The 23458-nt window shown below is 40.4% G+C and overlaps 1 protein-coding gene across 1 annotated transcript in view; it reads right to left on the bottom strand.

The window, feature by feature from the left end:
* Positions 1-15378, bottom strand: part of BARX2 (BARX homeobox 2) — a 77511-nt gene extending 62133 nt beyond the window's left edge. The window contains exon 1 of the mRNA XM_070765300.1: positions 14771-15378. Coding sequence (XP_070621401.1) covers positions 14771-14960 — 190 coding nt within the window. The 5' untranslated portion in view covers positions 14961-15378. The remainder of the gene's footprint in view (positions 1-14770) is intronic.
* Between the last annotated feature and the right edge of the window lie 8080 nt (positions 15379-23458).

Below are 23458 nucleotides of genomic sequence, written 5' to 3'. Positions count from 1 at the left end.
GAAGTATGGATATATATGTGTGTATGTACATATATATATATATATATATATATATATATATATATATATATATATATATATATATATATATAAAGCTAGAAGACGTAATATTGTTAAGTAGAAATATATCTGGAAATGAAATAGTTGCAAAAGTGGAAATGAAATAGTTGCAAAAGTATTTATTTGTTTATATTTCATGCATTTTTGTGTACCTTGTTTATATGTTGTTTGTTTATAATTAAAAAGCTCAATAAAAATTAACAAAAGAAGGAAAGGAAGAAATAAGCATCCCTGCAAAACTCAATTCACAAAGAACCTCTCTGGCCCATTCTTCTTATTTGTGTTATTTATTTCCTGATAGTCAGAACGGTTAATCAGTGGAACAGCTTGCCTCCAGAGGTTGTGAATGCCCCAACACTGGAAGTTTTTAAGCAGATGTTGGATAACCATCTGTCTGAAGTATTGTAGGGTTTCCTGCCTAAGCTGAGGGTTGGACTAGAAGACCTCCAAGGTCCCTTCCAACTTTGTTGTTGTTGTTGTTGTTATGTATTTGTATCCCATTATTATTATTTTTTTACAAATAACTCAAGGTGGTGAATACACTCAATACCCCTTCCTGCTCCCATAACAATAACCATGTGAAGTGAGTTGAACTGAGAGGCGACGGATGGGCTCAAAGTCACCCAGCCAATTTGCATGCTTAAAAGTGGAATCTAGAATTCACAGTCACCCAGTTTCCGGCTTGGTTGTAGAAATACTCCGGCAAAACAGAGGGTCTTCTTGCCTGACATTCACTTAAGTTATAAATTCATTTCTCATTTCAAAACTTGCCGAAGGATGCGTTGGTATTCCCAAGGAATACAAAAGGCAGCTTTGCCAGATGTGGAAGAAATATGACAGCCAGCATCCTTCAGCATTAACTCCTGACAGCTGGGATGCTGAGAATTATTCAGCAGCATCTGGAAAGCCTCGTGTCTGCCCTCGTACCTTTTCTACAGCTGCACCAATTATCGCAATTTTATTTATTTTTATTTATTCATTTTGTCCAGGGTAGATATGATTACCAACGACGTATAAACAATGATTGCGATAACAGTTGCATAACAGCAGTAACTTTGGTCTGGCCTACTCTACGTTTCTCGACATAGTTGTTACTGAGAATCTGAACTTCTAACTGGTTTTGAAATGTGAAATGGATTTATAACTTAAGCGAAGGTCAGACAAGACCATCTGTTTTGCCGGAGTATTTCTACAACCAGGCTGGAAACCTGGTGAGTATTTATTTTATTTATTTTTATTTATTTATTTTGTCCAATACACAATGAGGGTTTTAGTGAGTATATATCAATATACACATAGTAAAATACATGATGAAAGTTATAGAGGAGATACTCATAGTAAAATATATCTAAGAAATAATAGAAAAGAAGGTATAGTAATAGAACATATCAATGAAAGAATGGAAGAAGTGATATAGGAATAGAAGAAAGGTATAGGAGATATAGGAGAGCAATAGGACAGGGGACGGAAGGCACTCTAGTGCACTTGTACTCGCCCCTTACTGACCTCTTAGGAATCTGGAGAGGTCAACCGTAGATAATCTAAGGGTAAAGTGTTGGGGGTTTGGGGATGACACTATGGAGTCCGGTAATGAGTTCCACGCTTCGACAACTCGGTTACTGAAGTCATATTTTTTACAGTCAAGTTTGGAGCGGTTAATATTAAGTTTAAATCTGTTGTGTGCTCTTGTGTTGTTGTGGTTGAAGCTGAAGTAGTCGCCGACAGGCAGATTGTGATGGTCTGTGACAAACCAGAAAGGACCTTGTAGTCGGCCTAAATGAAGGTTAGAATATTTATGAGTGTCCAGGGCATGGCCTCAGCCAACCTATACTCCTTCTAGAAGGGAAAGGTCTTTGCAAATAAGAGACCGTATCCCATTCCTGTCGCCTCTATCGTTGCCAGATTGCAAACTCCCTCCAACTAGGTGTAAATGAGATTGATAAACAGTATTACCTACAATGCCGTGTTTGTTTTATTTAAGTGAATTAATACAGCTGCTACAGGGCCGATAATAAGGTTTAGGGTGAAAAAGAATCCGGGCACACTGTCTTGTTCCCATTCCCACAGCTCTCTGCCATCCTTCAGGAATGCCGTAACACTATCCGTTCAATTAAACAGGGGAAAGAGCAGAAAGAGTTTCCATGCGGATTTTGAAGTGTGTCCCAGATCAAATTTAAAACAATTCCACACTGGGACTTTTGCTGACCTTCTCCATCAAAAAAAATACCATCGCAAGCTTCTGGGGTCAGCCCTATAACAACTGGATTGTTTTATAATATGTCATAAATCTTCCGCTTCCTTGGGCTTCCAGAGTTCATAAGACTGTAGCTCCGATTAGCTCCAAGGGACCCTTCGGATTCCCAGGGTGCAGCTTAATAATTTCTAAAAGGCTTCTTTGCTTCCTCCAAAGGCTGCGTGCGTGATTATTATAAAATCTGGGGAGAAGTTCTACGAATGGTTGGAAGCTAAAAATAACTGAGAAATAATTATTTTTTAATCGTGTTTAGAAACATAGAAACATGATTGACGGCAGAAAAAGACCTCATGGTCCATCTACTCTGCCCTTATACTATTTCTTGTATTTTATCTTAGGATGGTTATATGTTTATCCCAGGCATGTTTAAATTCAGTTACTGTGGATTTACCAACCACATCTGCTGGAAGTTTGTCCCAAGGATCTACTACTCTTTCAGTAAAATAATATTTTCTCACGTTGCTTCTGATCTTTCCCCCAACTAGCTTCAGATTGTGTCCCCTTGTTCTTGTGTTCACTTTCCTATTAAAAACACTTCTCTCCTTAAGCTTATTTAACCCTTTAACATATTTAAATGTTTCAATCATGTCCCCCCTTTCCCTTCTGTCCTCCAGACTATACAGATGGAGTTCGTTCAGTCTTTCCTGATACGTTTTATGCTTAAGACCTTTCACCATTTTTGTAGCCCATCTTTGGACCCATTCAATTTTATCCATATCTTTTTGTAGGTGAGGTCTCCAGAACTGAACACAGTATTCCGAAAGTGGTCTATACAGTATTCCAAAAGTGGTCTATACAGTACTCTATACAGCGGGATCACAATCTCCCTCTTCCTGCTTGTTATATCTCTAGCTATGCAGCCAAGCATCCTACTTGCTTTCCCTACCACCTGACTGCACTGTTCACCCATTTTGAGACTGTCAGAAATCACTACCCCTAAATTCTTCTCTTCTGAATTTTTTGCTAGCACAGAACTGCCAATACAATATTCAGATTGAGGATTCCTTTTGCCCAAGTGCATTATTTTACATTTGGAAACATTAAACTGCAGTTTCCATTGCTTTGACCACTTATCTAGTAAAGCTAAATCATTAACGAAACATATTGTGATTTAATTTTAATCTATTAAAGACCCAGATGACAAAGTAAGGATTGGTGGCAGCAATGTATAAGGATTTAACACAGAGGTGAAAGGGTGAAATTGGATATTGAGCAAAGATATCTATGTTTTAATATAGATAGAAACAGGGAGACAAGGGAATAGATAGGTAAGGCCACGAAGACTTAGTTATGCCAGCAGGCTTGCGATCCTAAACTAACCACTAGCTTGTCCATATGTATGAATCGCTATGAATGGCTAGTACGTGTGCTGCTGAACGGTTTTAAGTTTTAATTAGGGTTTTAGAAATTAATTCATTTTTTTCTTGACTTCTTTTTATTGTTATTGTTGCTTGCAATTTACACTGTTGTAAGCCGCCCTGAGTCCTTCGGGGTTGGGCAGTATAGAAGTCAAATAAATAAATAAGTAGATGTTATAATATCGTTATTTGTAGAGGATATAGGTTTGGTGAGTAGTTAATTAATTTAGCAGTGAAGAGCAAACTACTTTAGTAAAAAGTGTATTTTACGATATTTAGACTTTTTAAAAATGTTTAATGTAACAAAGAAATAGTATGTATTATTAATATTATTACTTTGGGCATTGACTCGGTGTTTTTTATTGCATATGTTGTTTTTTATTTGTTGTACGTTGAAGAAAAGTAAAGGAAATTTTGCACCCAAAGGCTGCATGGTTTGCACATGGAAGGTTAAAACATTGCATCTTTGGATAGCCTGGTCGCTGGAAATCTTTTCAATGGGCTTTTTACTCCCTGGCTAGTTTAGAAGAGCTTCATGTGAAGTGCAGACATTTCATTGTGTAGGAAATTGGATGGATGGAAATCATGGGTACACCTCCAGCTTCAGATCTGAAGATGGGTATTCTTGATTCTCTAACAATCACAGAGGGAAATTTCCTGGGGATGAGTTCCAGCATGAGGCCGAAAGCGCAGAAGACTATACCTTTCGATTTCGGGAATGGCTGAAAGGATTATGGGAATGCAGCACTGAACTTCAGTCAATCCATGTGCCATACAGAGATCAGCTTTTATGCACACACAGAAGCTCCTGCCTTCGTAATGGGTTGAGTGCTTGCTAAACAAGTCCAGGACCACCTGCACCATGGTAATTGATATTAAGCCATTGATCATTTCTTTCTTCTCTTTCCTTCCACCTTCTCCACCCTTTAATAATAATAATAATAATAATAATAATAATAATTATTATTATTATTATTATTATTATTATTATTATTATTAATAAGCAAAACTACTGTGGGACTTCCGGCTTCAGACTGACCGAATTCTGAAGCATAACACACCAGACATCTTGATTGTGGAGAAAAAGAAAGTATGGATCACCGACATCGCAATCCCAGGGGACAGCAGAATTGAGGAGAAGCAGCGAGAGAAATTAGTGAAATACGAAGATCTAAAAATCGCGCTGCAATGACTCTGGCATAAGCCAGTGAAAGTGGTCCCAGTGGTACTAGGCACACTGGGCGCAGTGCCAAAGGATCTCAGCGGACATTTGAAAACCATTGGAATTGACAAAATCTCCATCTGTCAATTGCAAAAGGCTGCTTTACTGGGATCGGCAAACATAATTCGCTGCTACATCACCCAGTCCTAGGTGCTTGGGAAGCGCCTGACTGGTGATGAAATATGAAATCCAGCATAGTGATCTCGTTTGCTGTGTTGTATTGACATCATCATCATCATCATCATAACAACAACAACAACAACAACAACAACAACAACAACAAAGTTGGGACCTTGGAGGTCTTCTAGTCCAACCCTTGCTTAGGCAGGAAACCCTACACCATTCAACATCTGCTTAACAACATTAACTGTTTGCTTAGCCCTAATGAAAAATATACTGACCGGTTCTGTGGGCGTGGCTTGGTGGGCGTGGCTTGGTGGGCATGGCCGGGGTAGAATACTGTAAAATCTCAATTCCCTCCTCACTCCAGGAGAGGGTTACTGCAAAATCCCCATTTCCTCCCAATCAGCTGGGACTTTAAAGGCAGAGAATAGATGGGGGCCAGTCAGAGGTGGGGTTTACCAGTTGTCTGAACTACTCAACATTTCCACAACCGGTTCTCCAGAACCGGTGAGAACCTACTGAAACCCACCTCTAATATTGACATTTCTTGGCACGAGGCTCTGTTTGACAAAATGACCCCGCTTGTTGCAAACGTCATAGGACAGGGGTAGACAAAGTTGGCTCTTCTATGACATGTGGACTTCAACTCCCAGAATTCCTAAGCTAGCATGATTGGCTCAGGAATTCTGGGAGTTGAAGTCCACAAATCGGAGAACTGAAATGGCTACCCCCGTCATAAAAAATAATGCTTAATTAATTTATATGAGATGCAAGTCACCCAAGGGTTATCTTCTCCCTGTAAATGAGCAAGCCTTGCACATGAGTTGCCCAATGCAGTGATTTCACTCAACCACCTCTCCTGATCCAAGATTACATGGCAATTTGTAGCCGATAGGAGAGATAGCATTAAAGTGTTGGTCCTATTATTAAATCTGGAGTGTGCAACTTTTCTTAGGGCCTAAGATAATTTGGAACCGACCTGCCAAAAAGTGGGTGTGTCCAGGAAGAAATGTAATTGTAAGTGGTTTAAGTGACATGTAATTAAAGTGGCAATAAATACAATGAAGGAAGTAAAACTACTTCCCATGCATTTATTAAATTTTTAAAAGTTATTAAAATTCTCCATCTGTGTGGCAATTTGGGGTGCGGCCAAGGGGGCCACCTTTAATGCTTTCAAGGTCAACAGGTAGCTCTGAGAAACTTCTGGTTCTGTATTTCAGAAATAGATTGTGTTCCAGTTCTAGGGAAATTAGTTATTTATAATTATCATGGGTGTATTTCATGTGTAAACTACATCTCCCAACATCCCATGCTAGTGGCAATTGCAAGCCAGGGCTGCTATGAGTTGAGGAACAGCATGGTAGATTTTTGGTTCTGCCGAACAAAGGGGTACTCTAAGATTTGCTAACATAAGCGTGCTAGAGGTTGGTTTTTTTAAAATAGTAACAGTTGCACATTCTAGTCAAGCTACAATCCAATGTGTATGCAACAGAAGGACCAGCAGACGGAATGGCAAATTCACTATAAGGTGTTCAAAAAGTATACCGGGTGGATAATGGAAGTTGCTGACCTGTTATTATTACTCTATCTACCCAGGTCAATTTGCACAGAGAGAATATTGTTACAATTAGAGAAATGTCTTGAGCAAAATGAATTAATCTAAGCCTCCTGACATCTGATTTTAACTATTAAATACTGTATACTGCACCAAAAAAAATAAAGGGAACACTCAAATAACACCTCCTAGATCTCAATGAAAGAAATATTTTTTTCTGTACAAAGTTGAATGTGCACAACAGCATGTGAAATTGATTGTCAATCAGTGTTGCTTCCTAAGTGGACAGTTTGATTTCACAGAAGTTTGATTTACTTGGAGTTATATTGTGTTAAGTGTTCCCTTTTTTTTTTTGAGCAGTGTATAATATACACATGGACATTTAAATTGTTAACTCCATAAGTACAGTTCCACAACGTCTTGTGTTTTCAGTGAAATGTCTCTCCTTTGTTGAAAGATTGTGCCAAAATCCATGACAAAAAAACTTGTTTCACAAAATCAGCATCAAATTAATATCAAAAGGAACAAAATTTTGAAACCATATTAAATCAGTTGGCCTTTTACAAAGTAACATCAGTTGTGATCAATATGTTTCCAAAGGTAATATTCAGAGATTGAAACCTCACCTGGTTAGGACAATCTCAAAGTTCTTTAGAAGGATATTCTAATTAAGCTATCGGTGCAAATCAGAAAATCTTGCTATTGATATTTGGATCTCGTAAATTCATCCATACAGAAAGATTGCACTGTTATGACTGAACTTGTCTCAACAGCTCTCACTTTGCTATATTGTTCTAGTAAAAACAACAAAGCAACAACAACCCTCCCCACTAATTTTTTTTTAAAAAAGAACTTCTTGGTTGGATTAAGGATTATCTATCATGTGTCTCAAAAAAACTCATGCAATTCTTACATAATCAACCATTTTTTAAGTTGGTTGTCACAACACCTGGCATTCTAAGTATCTGTTTCCTAGAACAATGAATTGTTGATAAGCACAATTGTGCAGTTCATGCATTCCATTTTTTTACCAATATGTTGGAAAAGTTAAAATATCGAACAAATGGACAAAAGGAGAAATTTATTTATTATCTGCAATCCCTTACTGAAAATTCATTCCATTGCCTTTCTTTCTTGTACACGCAAGCCTTCAAAACCAATAAAACACTATTTTAGGTAGGCATGCATATCAATATGAGTACTGTAATTCATTTGACATTTATACATTTGCTCTCCTGGTTTTTCATTATTAAGACAATCTCAAGGTGGTTTATAATTATTTGGTTTTTTTTTAAATAAACCGGTTACAATAACTTGTAACTTGTTACTTGTAACTTGTAACAGAGTTGGCCTTCTCCGGGTCCTGTCGATTAAACAATGCTGTTTGGCGGGACCCAGGGGAAGAGCCTTCTCTGTGGCGGCCCCGACCCTCTGGAATCAACTCCCCCCGGAGATTCGAACTGCTCCTACTCTTCCTGCCTTCCGCAAGATGTTGAAGACCTATCTATGTCGCCAGGCATGGGGGGAATAACTATCTTGTCTCCCCAGCACCACTTTTTCTGACTGTAATTATACGAGAATGGTATGATTGTGTAGTAATGGTCGTTTTAAAATATTTAGGGGCTTTAAATTGCTTTTAACTTATATTGGATTTGTACATTGTATATTGTATTGCTGTTGTTGTGAGCCGCCCCGAGTCTTCGGAGAGGGGCGGCATACAAATCTAATAAAACTAAACGAAACAAAACAAAACTAAACTAAACTTAACTCAGGTCTAGATTGAGTTCAAGGAAAAAAGTAATTTGCAGTAACCTATCTCTTACATGTATTTTGAGAACTACCCCAAAATAGCCACTTCTTAGCAAATAACCTGTGCATTTCTCCTTCAACCAAAAGAAGTCAAATTATCCATTCTCTTGATTAACCAACTTTCTTTGATCTGAATATTGGAACTTTTCAAGCTGAGTTAGAACTGCTTTTGTCACTGATAAATTCAAAATCGGGAGACCAACCACACTGTTCCCAGTGTGCTCTATGGAGACTTAAACCTACGATGATGATGCATTTGTGTCTGTTTATGCAATGGGTTGTTGAATTAAATAATAAAACACAATTTACCCTATTTCTGACCTTTTCACAAATTTCCCCACCCCTCCTCCTTTGACTCCTCGAGTCGCCATTTGTTTTGACTGATTTAGTCCTCTTCAAGCTAGAAGCATGAGTAGGACAGTATTTATTACAGTCAATTTAACTGTGAACTTGATGGCATTCCTTGATCAACAATGAACGTCGAGGAGAAAGCATGAGAACAGGGAGAATAAATTGTAGGGGTGAAATTGTCTGACTTCGTCATCTGCTCTTCAGAGATCAGTTGAGTCAGAAAAGGACATTGCTGGACTGTTCTGTATCTTAGAGATAAGTCTGTAAAGATCCAATAGTTATGTTGGAAAGTCATATTTTCCTTTCCCGACCATGCGCTCTAAGATGAAATAAGGATTGTTAGCAATTTCCAGCTAACACAAATACTAAAAGATTTGACTGCCAACATGAGAAAAGCCTGTCCTTTAGGACAGCTGTGAAGATGAAGCAATTCATCATGAAGATTATTATTCCAAGCATTTTAGAAACTGCCTTGGGTATAATATCTGGGTAAATTTTACATGGTTTCAATTAAGAGCGGTCATGCTTATAGAGAGTAATAGGGCTCTGTCTTATTTTGCCTCACTCCTTTCATGGATGAAAGGTTTTAAAATAAGTAGGTCTAATTGGAAGCAGGGAAACCATTATAAATTGTTTATCTTAGATAGCATATTGTTATTAATGTCCTGCATTATTATTAATAGTTACCTTCATGCTTAATTTCTCAATGCACCCTGCTTCTCACTGGGGCATTGAGATTGGAAAAACTGAAAACCAGGCAATGTTCAAATCGGCAATTTGGCTGCAGTTACAAAAGGTCGCATATATTTCACTTATATTTATATATCAATTTCGTGTTCTTAATCAGTAGCTGGCTTTCCTTCCGTGAGTAGCTGTGAGCCTGAAGTTTCAGCTATTAAATTCAGGGCAAAGAAAGAAAACCACTTTGTATATATCTTTCTACTTTGATTTTTTTTTTTTAAAGGGAGACTTCTAAACATAGAAATAATTATATTCCCATCATGAGTCAATCTATTATCTCAATCCAGAGTAACTTTCTGGATGAATTAATTGAGACCACAGGAGCAACTGTTGAGGAATTTAGTGCTGTGAGTAAATATTGTATACAAGTTTTTGCAACTGAATGATCTATGAATAGCTACTGAATCACCCGCATTTGGTTATGAGCCACTCTAAAAATTAAAGAGAACAGCCTGCAGCTATTTGTTAATATTTTTTTCCAACACATGAGTTTAATAATAATCAAGATAAGCCTTTGAAATAGGAAAATACCTTTTAAAATTAATTTCACATTCTCATATCATTCTGCGATTAAATATGCTGATTTGCTGGAATTTTACAAGGAAAGTAACAGCAAATTAAAATAGCTGTCCTTTTTTTAATATCTAGGTTTCTCCAATTGACTCTGAGCTATTATTTCCTTCTGAAAAATATTTGTATGTACCGATCTTTCATCCAATATGAAATGAGAGATATTTCCATAGTGCAATTTACCCCAAAATAAATATTTCTTGTTCAGTAGTCATTCCCAACATAACATCTGCAGGACTACAGCTTTGGATTCCTGTTAGTTTTAATTATTTGCACGCAAGGTAGTTTGAGACTGATGAATGTGATTTAACTTGTAACTTCTAACCGATTACTGATCTATTTTAATGGGACTTTTATTTTACACCCAACTGTCTTTCATTTTATGGCATCTTTCAAAGATCCGGATGTGAGGAAATGCAAATGAATAGGAAATCTTGCCTGTGGGTTTCTTAATAAGCAAGTCTTGGTTAGAAATACTTGGCTTGCATGAAAAACGAGGGGGAAATTGATATAAAATATGAATGACAATATAATATTATAATCAGGCAATTGTAAAGTGGAATTCGTCAGTGCCTTTAAGCACTTCCCTAACATTTCAATTAATTGTACATTGTGTTCCTCTATGGCATGTTTTGCCAGACTGAGTTAAAGGGAATCCAATGTTTTTTTAAGTGAATGGAATTGGTGATTCCCAAAAGTTAGGAATCTGGCAGAAGGCAGCTAGAATTTTTCTACCCAAATTTTATTCTAGTTGCCTTAGACATAAGTCACCCTGAATTTGGTGGAACTAACTTCCTTTTAATCCATGTGACTGAAATCTATGACTATTTTATAAAATAAAAACTTCCTTATCAGATGGGACTAGATAGATTTAAATTAAAGCCCAAAGAGATACGCCTTGCAAAAGAATCCCTCTCCAATAACTTTCTGCTTTTGTTTTAAACATTATTTGTCATGAAAATGTTTTGCCACCCATATTATGATTGATGTAGTTTCTTGAGATCTGCATTAATGGTAACATAACTTAATCTACAACACAGGGTGCTTGGTGAAATAACCACACCTGATTTCTAATTCTTGGATTTTTCTTTTCCCAGAGACAAATTTAATGGTTTTGATTTTTAAGCTCAAGTAACAGCATCAAAGTAAGAAAAATCTGAAACTGTCACAATTTCCTTTTAAATGTTATCTTTAAAAGCAACCTACACAACATTAAATGTCAGTGCGATCTTTTGTTTTAGAGACAGGAGAACACCTGTTCTGTAAAATGGGATTTAAAAATACGAATTTTACTGATCACAAATACACTGCCAGTTTTGCCATTAGTTTTACAGGAGTGGAACAGGTGACAGTAAGACTTTAGATGTTCAACGTCAACAGGGCTTATTTCAAAATGTTACAGTCGCTGTGCCAATATGCTGCACTTGATTGAGTAAATACTGTATATTATATAAGTTTTCCCTATCCTAAAATATTTACTACACAACAGCTCTGTTTGATACTTGGTAAAATTCATACAGTTATTAGGGGATTGTATGAAAACCTTTTGCATGAGCCACAATCAATGTTAAATTATTTGTAAACAGAACCTTAGTGGGCTAACAATTTAAAAAAAAATAGGATTAGTAGAATTTTCAGTTCCATTAAAATCAATGAACACTTTCTTATTTCTTGTCCCAAAAAAGGGGAAATGGATTAAAATATTTTCTGATTCTCTAATTACACACTCCCTGATTTTCGGGGACAGAATATTTCCTAATGTTTTAGAAAAGTGTGGAGAAATTGACTTAGTTGGCTTCATGATAAAAGAAATATATTTTCCCCCAAAGATTTAAGTGAACTGCGTGTTGCAGTTCAACCCTTGAATAAAGTATTAGTGAGTTTACTTCACATTTAAATCATAGGCATGTCAACGGATCAATCTTTACACCCAATGCTTGCAAGATCATTGTAACTAATCGGTTTCTATTTCAGTTAATCTTATTTCCTAACAAGGAAATAAGTTGCAATCGTCTTGGAATTGGATTACATCCTAGAAGACAATGGGACACTTTATTTATTATATAGAAAATCCCACGCGTCTTTCAAAGCAGCAAAGCCACAAAGCAATTTTTAATATTTTAACCTGATGTTAACTTTGCAAATTAAATTAAGCCGGGCAAAAGGTTGAATTCACACACTATGTCAAGATTTAGGATGTTTTTCTTGAGGTTGGCTCGGAGGGATATGTGAACCAACCAAACCCACGCAATGTATAAATCTCAGTTTACCCAACGATTTAGAGTTGATTTAGCAAAATGGCTTAGTAGGATACCTGAACTCGAGTTTTATTGATTTGTCATTCTAATAAGCTTCAGTTCTTGGTGGGGGGAGTGGGGCAAAGCATTTCAGTTTTCTCGGCCTGAACAAAATCCAACCACTATGCAATATTAATATGAGGGCGAGAAATGGAATTGGAGCATCGACTTTTGATGCCTCTTCTGGTCCAGTCCAAAGCTTTGCCAAATTCTGTAACTGTTTTTAAAAAATACTGGGGAAGCTTATTATTTTATGGGAAGGAAACCATTCTCCCTCCCAAAGGTGCTTTTTTTCCTTGGTTTTTGCTTGGAGACGTTTTTGCTCTTATCCAAGAAGCTCCTTCACTTCACTTCTTCAGTTCAGAACTGAAGAAGTTTCTTGGATGAGAAGTGAAAGGTCTTCGGGGGGGGGGCAGTTGCCTTTTGGAGAAGCACCTTTGGAGCAACCAGGACCTGGATGACTGAGAATCTCCATGGACAAAACAATTCTCCCTATTTTAGGCCCAAGCTCGCAACATGCACAACTTACAGTCAATCCTATCTGCTGTTCTGCTTATTTTCACAGAACAGGGTGACTTTATCTTGGACTCTTGGGTTGCCAGGCTCATAAGAAGAACTCAACTTTGGAAGACAAGTGCATGTAGTAAGTGCTAACTAACTGAAGATCTGAGCTCCTAACAGCACTTCCAAGGATTTATCCAATTCACCCCCCTTCCCTTAAACCACAAGTCTTCAAACTTGGCAACTTCAAAACTTGTGGACTTCAACTTCCAGAATTAGAATTCTGGGAGTTGAAGTCCACAAGTCTTGAAGTTGCCAAGTTTGTAAATCCCCAAACCCTTTTTCTGGGTATTATTTCTGAGTCCTTTTCCAATCTGGAGGAGTCTTGAATTTGCCAAGTTGCCTGCATGTCAACCCAGAAAGACAAATGCAAGAGAGGATACACTTCTATTGTTAGTATGGGCACCAACGGTTGCCACTTTCTGCCTTTGAAGTCACAGGAGGTATAACAGGGTAAGTGACAATTGGGAAGCATTTGCTTGCCGAGCATTTGAGAAACAGACATATTGGGAATGATTCGCTTGATTGATCTGCCTTAGTCAAAGAGATGATTTCCAATGTTGCTTCTCACACTTCGGATCTCAGTTTTGGGATTGGGGTGGGGGTGGAGAGCAACTGAAACTTTCTCCGAAACACAGATCATCTCTCGAGTGGCTGATTCCCAAATCCTTGGCAATACTCTTCAATCGGGCTTCTGAGATAGATTAGCCTTAATATTGGGTGCGCGCGCCTGTAACTCTCTTTGCCACTGGTAAAATTCGAAGCAGGATGCCTGCAGCCGACTGAAAATTAGTTCAGGTAATTCCCATATATACACACACCTGGTTTGGTTCTCAGAGGTTTACAGCTGGACAAGTAACATGGCAAGGACTGTGCATGCCATTTTCCATTAAAAGCCTCCCTTGCTTTAAAGACCACAAACGTTAACATCCAATAGTCACAATGCTCCTAAAAATGTATTTCTAGGGGAAGAGTTTTGCACCTTCTTTGGAAAACAATTTGCAGAAAGAGAGAGAGAGAGAGAAAGGAAGGAACGGAAGGGATAGATGGATGGATGGAGGGAGGGAGGGAGGGAAGGAGGGAGAAAGAGAAGGAAGGAGAAATTGTTTGGTAAACCATTTTGAGAGAAAGAAAGGAAGGGAGGAAAGGAAGGAAGGAAAGATGGAAGGGTGGATAGATGGATAGGAGAGAGGAAGGAAGGAAGGAAGGAAGGAGAAAGAGAAGCAAGGAGAAATTAAATCATTTTGAGAGAGAGAGAAAGGAAGGAATAAAAGGAAGGATAGATGGAAGGAAGGGAGGAAAAAGGGAAACAAGGAGAAATTGTTTGGTAAACCATTTTCAGGGAGAGAGAAAAGAAGGAACAGGAGGAAGGAAGGAGAAAGAGAAGCAAGGAGAAATTGTTTGGGAAACCATTTTGAGAGAGAGAGAGAGAAAGGAATGGAAGGAAGGAAGGATGGATGGAAGGAAGGAAGGAAAAAGGAAGCAAGGAGAAATTGTTTGGTAAACCGTTTTCACGGAGAGAGAAAAGAAGGAACAAAGGGAAGGAAGGAAGGAAGGAAGGAAGGAGAAAGAAGCAAGGAGAGATTGTTTGGCAAACAATTTGCAGAGAGAAAGAAAGGAAAGAACAGAAGGAAGAAAGGAGGGAAGGAGAAAGGAAAAAGGAAAGGAAATTGAGAGAAAAGAAAAGAAGGCAAAAGGAAAGGAGAAAGACAATTCAGAGAGCAGAGTTCTCCATCCACCCTTAAGCTTCTTTGCTATGACTCCGAAGCAGGATCAAAGCGCCCCCCAATCCATCCCACCCTCACCCACCCCCAAAACCTCGCCCTTCTCGAGAGCCGGAAAACCCGGGGGCTCCAGGGGCCGCCTTACCGGTGCAGGAGTGCAAAGCTTTGGGCCGGACGACCAGAGACGGGCAGACGGAGTAGAGCGAGAGCTTCTCGAAGTAGTCGCACGTCTCCTTGGAGAGGATCTCGTCAATCATGAAGGTCTTGTAGCGCCGCCTGGCTGCTTTCAGCTGCTGCCCGGGAGAAGGCAGCCGGAGCCCGCCTTGGCAGTGCATAATTGCGGGGGGGAGAAGCCCGGAGAGACCCCCGAAACCTCGGGAAGGGAGCGAAGGAGAAGAAAACCCCCAGCAAAAGGCGGCGAGGCTCAGGCGGACCGAGCGCGGGGATCACCAACAAGCAGTCGCCGGGATCCAGAGATCCAGGGATCCAGTGACCCTGCCTGCCTGCCTGCTTCTCCCGTAGAGTTCCCTCTCTGCCTTGCCTGCCTGCCCGCTGCGCTCTCTTCCAACCTACCCCACCTCCAGCCTCTATATAAGCCTCGGAGGAAGGCGAGCCGGCGCGCCCAGCCCTGCTCACACAACACCCCAGCTGTCAATCAAAAAGCGCCTGGATCCTCCGCAGCGACCCCATTGTTCGACCCGCGGGGCTGTGCCGGCGAGCGAGTCATCTCTCTATTTTAAGAACCCGAGGTGTGGATTGGCTTCGCCTTCCCACTTCCCAGCTGGAAGAAGGCCCAGGGGCTGGTGTTGGTGTTACGGGCTTGGCTGCGCCGGTGTGTGTTTGCGCGCGCACGAGCGCCTGGCCGCGTAGGTGTAACAGAGGATTCGCTTCCCCGCCTCTTCTTTGCATCCCTCCCTGCTGCTTTCTGCGGCAGGAGTTGGGAGAAAGAGAAAGGAACTTTTCAAAGTTGGGAGAAAGAAAACGAACTTTCCAAAGTCTTCTTTGGAGACAAATCAGAAGTGTAAGGGAGGAAAACCAATTGCTGCCAACCTGCCTTCCGTTGAGGAGCTGTATACTGCACGGGTCAAAAAGTGGGCCGCGACCCCTCGCATCCTGGACAAAAACTGTTTCAACTCCTGCCCTCAAAACGTCACTAAAGAGTACTGCGCACCAAGACAACTGGACACAAGAACAGCCCCCCCCCCAAGGCCATCACTCTACCAAACAAATAATTCCCGCACTACTGTCAAACTATTCATTAAGGCTGCACAAATGACTGTGTGACTGTAACTTTGTGGCTTGTATTCTTACAATTTATATTGAGTGGTTCCGAATATGATTGGATTGCTTATTTGTACCCGGACTATCATTAGAATAGAATAGAATAGAATTTTATTGGCCAAGTGTGATTGAACACACAAGGAATTTGTCTTGGTGCAGATGCTCTCAGCGTACATAAAATAAAATATACATTTGTCAAGAATCATGTGGTACGACACTTAATGATTGTCATAGGGGTCAAATAAGCAATGAAGAAACAATCAATATTAATAAAAATCCTAGGATACAAGCAACAAGTTACAGTCACACAGTCTTAAGTGGGAGGAAAAGGATGATAGGAATGATGAGAAAAACTAGGAGAAATAGAAGTGAAGATTTAGTAAAAAGTCTGACAGTGTTGAGGGAATTATTTGTTTAGTAGAGTGATGGCGTTAGGAAAAAAAACTGTTCTTGTGTCTAGTTGTCTTGGTGTGCATTGCTCTATAGCGGACGTTTTGTGGGTAGTAGTTGAAACAATTTATGTCCAGGATGCCAGGGGTCAGTAAATATTTGCCCTCTTTTTGACTTGTTCAGTACTGTATACAGGTCCTCAATGGAAGGCAGATTGGTAGCAGTTTTTTCTGCAGTTCTGATTCTCCTCTGAAGTCTGTGTCGGTCTTGTTGGGTTTCAGCAGCAAACCAGACAGTTATAGAGGTGCAGATGACAGACTCAATGATTCCTCTGGTCAATCTGTAGATGGTCGATAGCGCTGATAGCACCCCATTCTACTTTCTCGTGGAACACCCTTGCTCCCCCAAGGGACTCAACTCTCAAGTGATGCTCAACACGGGATCCTGGCCTAACCGAGATCAATTATCCCGTCCCGTTTCAGGGCTTTTTGGGTGGGTCGGTTTAATATACTGCTGGAAAAAAATTAAGGGAACACTCAAATAACACGCCCTAGATCTGAATGAATGAAATATTCTCAGTGAGTACTTTGTTCTGTACAAAGTTGAGTGTGCATAACAGCCGGTGAAATTGATGGTCAGTCAGTGTTGCTTCCTAAGTGGACAGTTTGATTTCACAGAAGTTTGATTTACTTGGAGTTATATTGTTTTTTTTAAGTGTTCCCTTTATTTATTTATTTTTTGAGCCGTGTATTTGCTTCCCATCCAACGTGCACAAGTCCCAACGGAACGGAAGGCTTGCAGGAATCGTTGGGAACGGCGTTCTGGGCGGAGGTGGTTCGGGCCGAGTCCGCTAAATGAAGAGAACCTTGTCGGAGCATCCGATGGCCTCTGAGTATTATGAGAGTTGTGTTTGTAATGGAAACATTTCCTTTGCTCTTAAAGACAGCTACCAAATTTAATTTAATTTATTTGATTGATTAATTAAATTAAAAAACCATAGTGCTTTGTAGCATTGTGCCACATATACGCGCACCCTGAAATTGTAGTTCTTAAAACACTCCGGCTAGCCACAACGGGCTCTACGGGTAAATAGGCTTCGGCGTGAAACAATCTCAAGGGAGGCCAAGAATGCTGAAGGATGCGCTCAGGCGCAATCCTACATCAGTCTGCCAAGTCTTACTGTGCTTAAAGGCGCCGACTTCGTATATTGGACGTCTAAAAGAAACGGGGAGGCTGCCCCCACCCACCATTTGCCGATTCCGGATACTGAACGTGAAATCCAATCAGCCGCCACCAAGAGAGAGTCAAATTCCGAAAATGTGCAAAACCAGCTTGAATTTTATTCGGCTTTCTGGGGTTTCCTTCCCACTATAAGCGCCAGGATCGCACCGGGATTCCATTCCATCCCTTTCCTTTCCTTTCGTTCCCTCTCCATCTCCCCTTCTCTTTTTTACCTTCTCTTTTTACTCTCTTCTCTTCTCTTCCTACCTACCTACCTACCTACCTACCTACCTACCTATCTATCTATCTATCTATCTATCGGCTTTGTCGGTTTTAGGTTTATGCACATTGTCAGCGCTCTTTTCCTGGATTTTCGATATCCAAGCGGGAGCTGCGAGTTTGCAAAAGCGGCGTGAAAAATGAAGCGACCCCGCTCTCTCCTCGCTCGCCCGCGCAGACAGACAGCTCCCGCAAAAAATAAAATAAAAAAGGCGCCCTCCCTTTGGGGAAAACACCCCCAGTAACCGAGCCAGTCTATAGCAAAGCTTCCGGAGCAGCAGGAGGCAGGTGAAGCCAAAACCCCCAACAGCCTTCAGTCTTCGTTCCTTGACTCGGCTCTCGGCCGGCTGCGTGAATTGGATTGCGATGCCGGCGCGCCTCGGGGACAGAGAAGCGCGTCTCTTCCCTCCTGTAGGAGCTTCGAGACCGGGACTTTTGCAAACGTCCTAAACTTCTGGGCCGGAAAGTTCCGATGACCCATTTCCTCCCACTTAGGACTGTATGACTGTAACCTGTTGCTTGTGTCCTTCCGATTTATATTGATTGTTTCCCGATTGTTTATTTGAGCCCTGTGACAATCATTAAGTGTTCTACCACACTGAGAATTTATGCACCAAAGAGAAATTCCTTGTGAATCACACTTGGCCAATAAAGAATTCTATTCTGTTCTATTCCATTCCATTCTATTCTAGTCTACTCTACTGTTTCTATTCTACACTATTCATTCCACTCTACTCATTCTATTCTACTCTAGTCTACTCTACTCTAGTCTTTCTATTCTACACTACTCATTCCACTCTACTATACTCATTCTATTCTACTCTACTCTACTCTAGTCTTTCTATCCTACTCTACTCATTCCACTCTACTATACTCATTCTATTCTACTCTACTCTACTCTAGTCTTTCTATTCTACTCTACTCATTCCACTCTACTATACTCATTCTACTCTACTCTACTCTAGTCTTTCTATTCTACTCTACTCATTCCACTCTACTATACTCATTCTATTCTATTCTATTCTACTCTACTCTTTCTATTCTACTCTACTCATTCCATTCTACTCTACTCATTCTATTCTACTCTACTCTGGTCTGGTCTGGTCTGGTCTATTCTATTCTACTCTACATTATTCTATTCTTTAAGGGTGCATCTCCCTTACGTAGCACCCCTAGGACTAGGAACTATTCCCCCACTCCCGTACACATGACATGCAAGGTAAATAGTCAGATAATACCGAACCTGGGAGGAAAACGCAACCAACTCTTCAAGTTATTTCCGGGTTGTTTTAGCGGTCCAATTGCACTGGATTGGATGCAAAGGCTTGCGAATGCACTAAGGAGGTCCCCCCTCAGATGTTGGGGGCCAGGGACAATTATTTTACCCCTGGAGTTTTAGGGACGGAGCGATTCCACCTCCTCCGGGTAGAAGCCACCGCAACTTTCCCCCACCACCTCCCTACAGCCGGCGGAGAAAACCCCCAAACCCCAGAATTTTCCGAGCTCCGGCCTTTTCCCTCTAAACGTTCTCGTTCCAGGCGCGGCGCTATTAGCGGGTTGCAGCGTTTTCCCCAAACCTTTTTCTTTTTGTACCAGAAGAAGGAGCCTTGACTGTTTCCACCCACGCAACCTTCCTCCGCACCCATTCGAGGAACACGCTCCCCCTTCTTTTGATCCGCACTCTATTCTCCAGCTCAGCAGCCTCCAGGCTTGGCCTCCCTCCCTCCCTTCCTTCCTGTCGTATTTTTTTTAATCGAAAACCTTTTTTAAAACACCTCCCCATCAGAATCCCCCCCCCCCCGCTCTCTAGGACTAAAAACCAAGCAAACGAGAGGAGAAAAAAATATCGTTTTAAATGTCTCCTTCCAGAGTAGATTAAGTGGCTGGGTGAATAGTATTTTATTCCGTGTGGATTTAAAAAAATATAACAATTGGAGCTTTCCTGTCTCATAACATCTCCTGCATGTCTGCATATTTCCCTATCTAGAGATCTCTGCCTGCATATATCTATAATTCATTTGATTTCCCCCTGGTAAATCCTGCAGTAAGGACCATTTAGGGAGCAACTCCGTATCTTTCGCGGGGGAGTCACTATAATAGACTCCGACTCCGCAATTGGCCGAAGGGCAAGGAAGCCGTGTCCCTCCCCCACTCATTTTCTTAGTTTCTTGCTGAACCGGTGGGATATCCGCCTGTTCTTTTCTAACTTTTATAGTGTATGTAATTCTGCTCCTCCCGAGTCCAGTCCTGCCTTTGTTTGCTTTAACTTGGAATTCGGGTAAGAAGGGATTAACTTTAAAAACTTTCGTACAATTTAATCAGAAAAGGGAGAGATGCTGCACGAAATACATAACTTCCCGATCCAAACAGACAGACACCTGCCCCACAACACGTGACTCGAGGTTCGACTACTGTAACGCTCTCTACATGGGGCTACCTTTGAAAAGTGTTCGGAAACTTCAGATCATGCAGAATGCAGCTGCGAGAGCAATCATGGGCTTTCCTAAATATGCCCATGTCACACCAACACTCCGCAGTCTGCATTGGTTGCCGATCAGTTTCTGGTCACAATTCAAAGTGTTGGTTATGACCTTTAAAGCCCTTCATGGCATCGGACCAGAATATCTCCGAGACCGCCTTCTGCCGCACGAATCCCAGCGGCCAGTTAGGTCCCACAGAGTGGGTCTTCTCTGGGTCCCGTCAACGAAACAATGCCACTTGGCGGGACCCAGGAGAAGAGCCTTCTCTGTGGCGGCCCCGGCCCTCTGGAACCAACTCCCCCCAGAGATTAGAACTGCCCCTACCCTCCTTGCCTTTCGTAAGCTACTCAAAACCCACCTCTGCCGCCAGGCATGGGGGAATTAAGACTTCTTCTCCCCCTAGGCTGATACAACCGTATGTATGGTATGTTTGTACGTATGCTGGTTTTATACATTAAGGGGTCTTAAGTTAGTTTTTAGTATTGGATTTTTTTTACTGTATATTATTCATGTATATTGTTCATGACTGTTGTTAGCCGCCCCGAGTTTTCGGAGAGGGGCGGCATATAAATCCAATAAATTGAATTGAATTGAATTGAATTTTTAAAAAGGCTGGTTCTTCGGTATTGTAATATCTATTGATGCAGGAATGGAAGAGAATCGGCTAAGAAGAAGAAAAAATCACAAAATATCGTGATTTGCAAATAGAAGCCGAGGAATTGTGGAAGAAGAAACCAGCGGTTTGTACCGATAGTAATTGGAGCTGCTGTCAGCAATACTCGAAGGGTTGCTTAGATACATGGAAATTTTTAACGTATCAAACTGAATATTTTGACTTTGCAAAAAACCACCTTACTCGGAACTGCCTATATACTCAGTGCTTAACAGCACTTAGGTCCTTGGTTAGGACTTGAACTATTAAGTTTTAATCAGTCCTAGATGTGAATTGAATTGAACATTAAATAGGTAATAACAACAACAACGATGATGATGATGATAAAAATAAAAAATAGGATGCTGACAGCAAGCGGTATCAACCACCAGGGTCAGTCAATGATATTTGTGATAGATTTTTAAAGGTTCAGTTGACTGAGTTTTATGTTTTTATTATTATTATTATTATTATTATTATTATTATTATTATTATTATTATTAATAAATAGGATGCTGACAGCAAGCGGTATCAAACGTCATGGTCAGTCAATGATATTTGTAATACATTTTTAAATGTTCAGTTGACTGAGTTTCACGTTTAATGAATAAAAGATAATAATAGTAATAATAATAATAACAACAACAACGACGACGAAAACCCAACCACCACCGCCAATAATAACAACAACAACAACAACAATAATAATAATAATAATAATAATAATAATAATAATAATAATAATAATAATGCCTAGCCATTTAAGACAGTTAGGAATAACATCTGAAGTCCCCAAAGAGGGACAATTAGATGGGCCTTGTTTCTTTTAAGGTGGTCTCCCCCCCCCGTGTGTGCGCGCGCCAAGCCAAACGACACCCCGACCCCTAATTGAATATCAGAAAGAAAGAAAAAGACGCAAACCTTCGAGACGCACACATTCGCCAACCCAAAGCCACCCAGCGGAGACCGAGTGGGCCCCTGCGTGTATTTGTGTCCGTTTTGCCACGCCACTACAAAAGACCTAGCACAGCCGAGAAAAGCCTCAGCGCGTAGGGGAAACAACAATAGCAATTAATGCTTCGAGACTTAACTCCCAATGACCTCAATGAGATGGATTCCTGGGAAAAGCAAACTTCCAGCAGACGTGGTTGGTAAATCCACAGGAACTGAATTTTTTAAACATGCCTGGGATAAACGTATAGCCATCCTAAGACAAAATACAGGAAATAGTATAAGGGCAGACGAGATGGACCATGAGGTCCTTTTCTGCTGCCAATCTTCTGTGTTTCTATGTTTCTAAAGCCAAGTGCGCGCACCCCTTGCTTCAGAAGCAGCCGCTGGGGATTCCCCCTCTCTGCCCCAGTTGGCGTCTTTATTTCAGGCCGGTCCATTCGTGGTTCAGTCAACCAGGTTCCCTTTAAAAGAACCCCCGTCTTAAAAACCTGCAGTTTAAGTTAACCAAGCGAGATTCAGGGCGTGCGTGTTAAAAATTAAAAAAAAAAAAGTTCCAACTCCAGGTCCTTTGAAATCAGCACTGTGCAATGAAGGGCAGGGTGGAATCCTAAAGCCGCAATACAGTAGATGCTTGATCAATGTAATGTATGGTGTGATTGGACTGTGTGATTGCGTATTACATTAGGGTTTTTAGTTGTATTTTAATTATTAGATATGCTTATGTTTGTATCTACTCTTTGAGCTGCCCCGAGTCTTCGGGGAGGGGCGGCATACAAATCTTAATAATAATAATAATAATAATAATAATAATAATAATAATAATAATAATAATAATAATAATAATAATAATAATAACAACAACAACAACAACAACAAAACAATAACAGTGATAATGATAATAATAATAATAACAATAATAATAATAACAACAATGACGACGACGACGATAATAATAATAACAATAACAAAACAACAACAATAATAATAACAAAACAACAACAACAACAAAACAACAAAACAACAACAACAACAATAATAATACCCTATGTAGGTTAAGGATCTAACACAGGGCTGCGTTGCATTTTTCTCCCTTCAACCTCCCCCCTTTTAAATTCTTCTCAAGAAAACCACCACTCATTTTTCCAATAAAAGGGAACACCAGAAAATATTTAATTTTTTCTCCCGACTCAAAAATAAACCAAGGAGAATTCGACAGGACCTCGGGTGACAGGGAATCCTGTTTGGCATCCTTGCTTCTTTCAAAAAGAAAGACTGAATTTCAGAATCCCCAAGGGAGATTCTCAGCCAGAGAAAATCTCCCATAACTGAGATGGGGGGACGGGGGACGGACCCGAACGGGGAAATTAGAATTTTTGCGAGAAAAATATTTAAAAGAACAGAAAGGATTAAAGAAGCGCTGTTGGTTCTTTTTCTGGAATGACAGCTGGGGTCCTTGGATTTGAGACGTCGCGAAAAGGAGCGAGAAGATCTTGAGTAACGAGGCGAAGGGAAGTTTGTACACGGGGATTTTCTCACACACACACACACTCCCCCCGCCTCTTTTCTTCTTGAAAAT

Source organism: Erythrolamprus reginae, chromosome 12 (assembly GCF_031021105.1).
Source record: "Erythrolamprus reginae isolate rEryReg1 chromosome 12, rEryReg1.hap1, whole genome shotgun sequence".
In the NCBI taxonomy this organism is placed as follows: Eukaryota; Metazoa; Chordata; class Lepidosauria; order Squamata; family Dipsadidae; genus Erythrolamprus; species Erythrolamprus reginae.
This window is presented reverse-complemented; position numbering and strand designations above follow the sequence as displayed.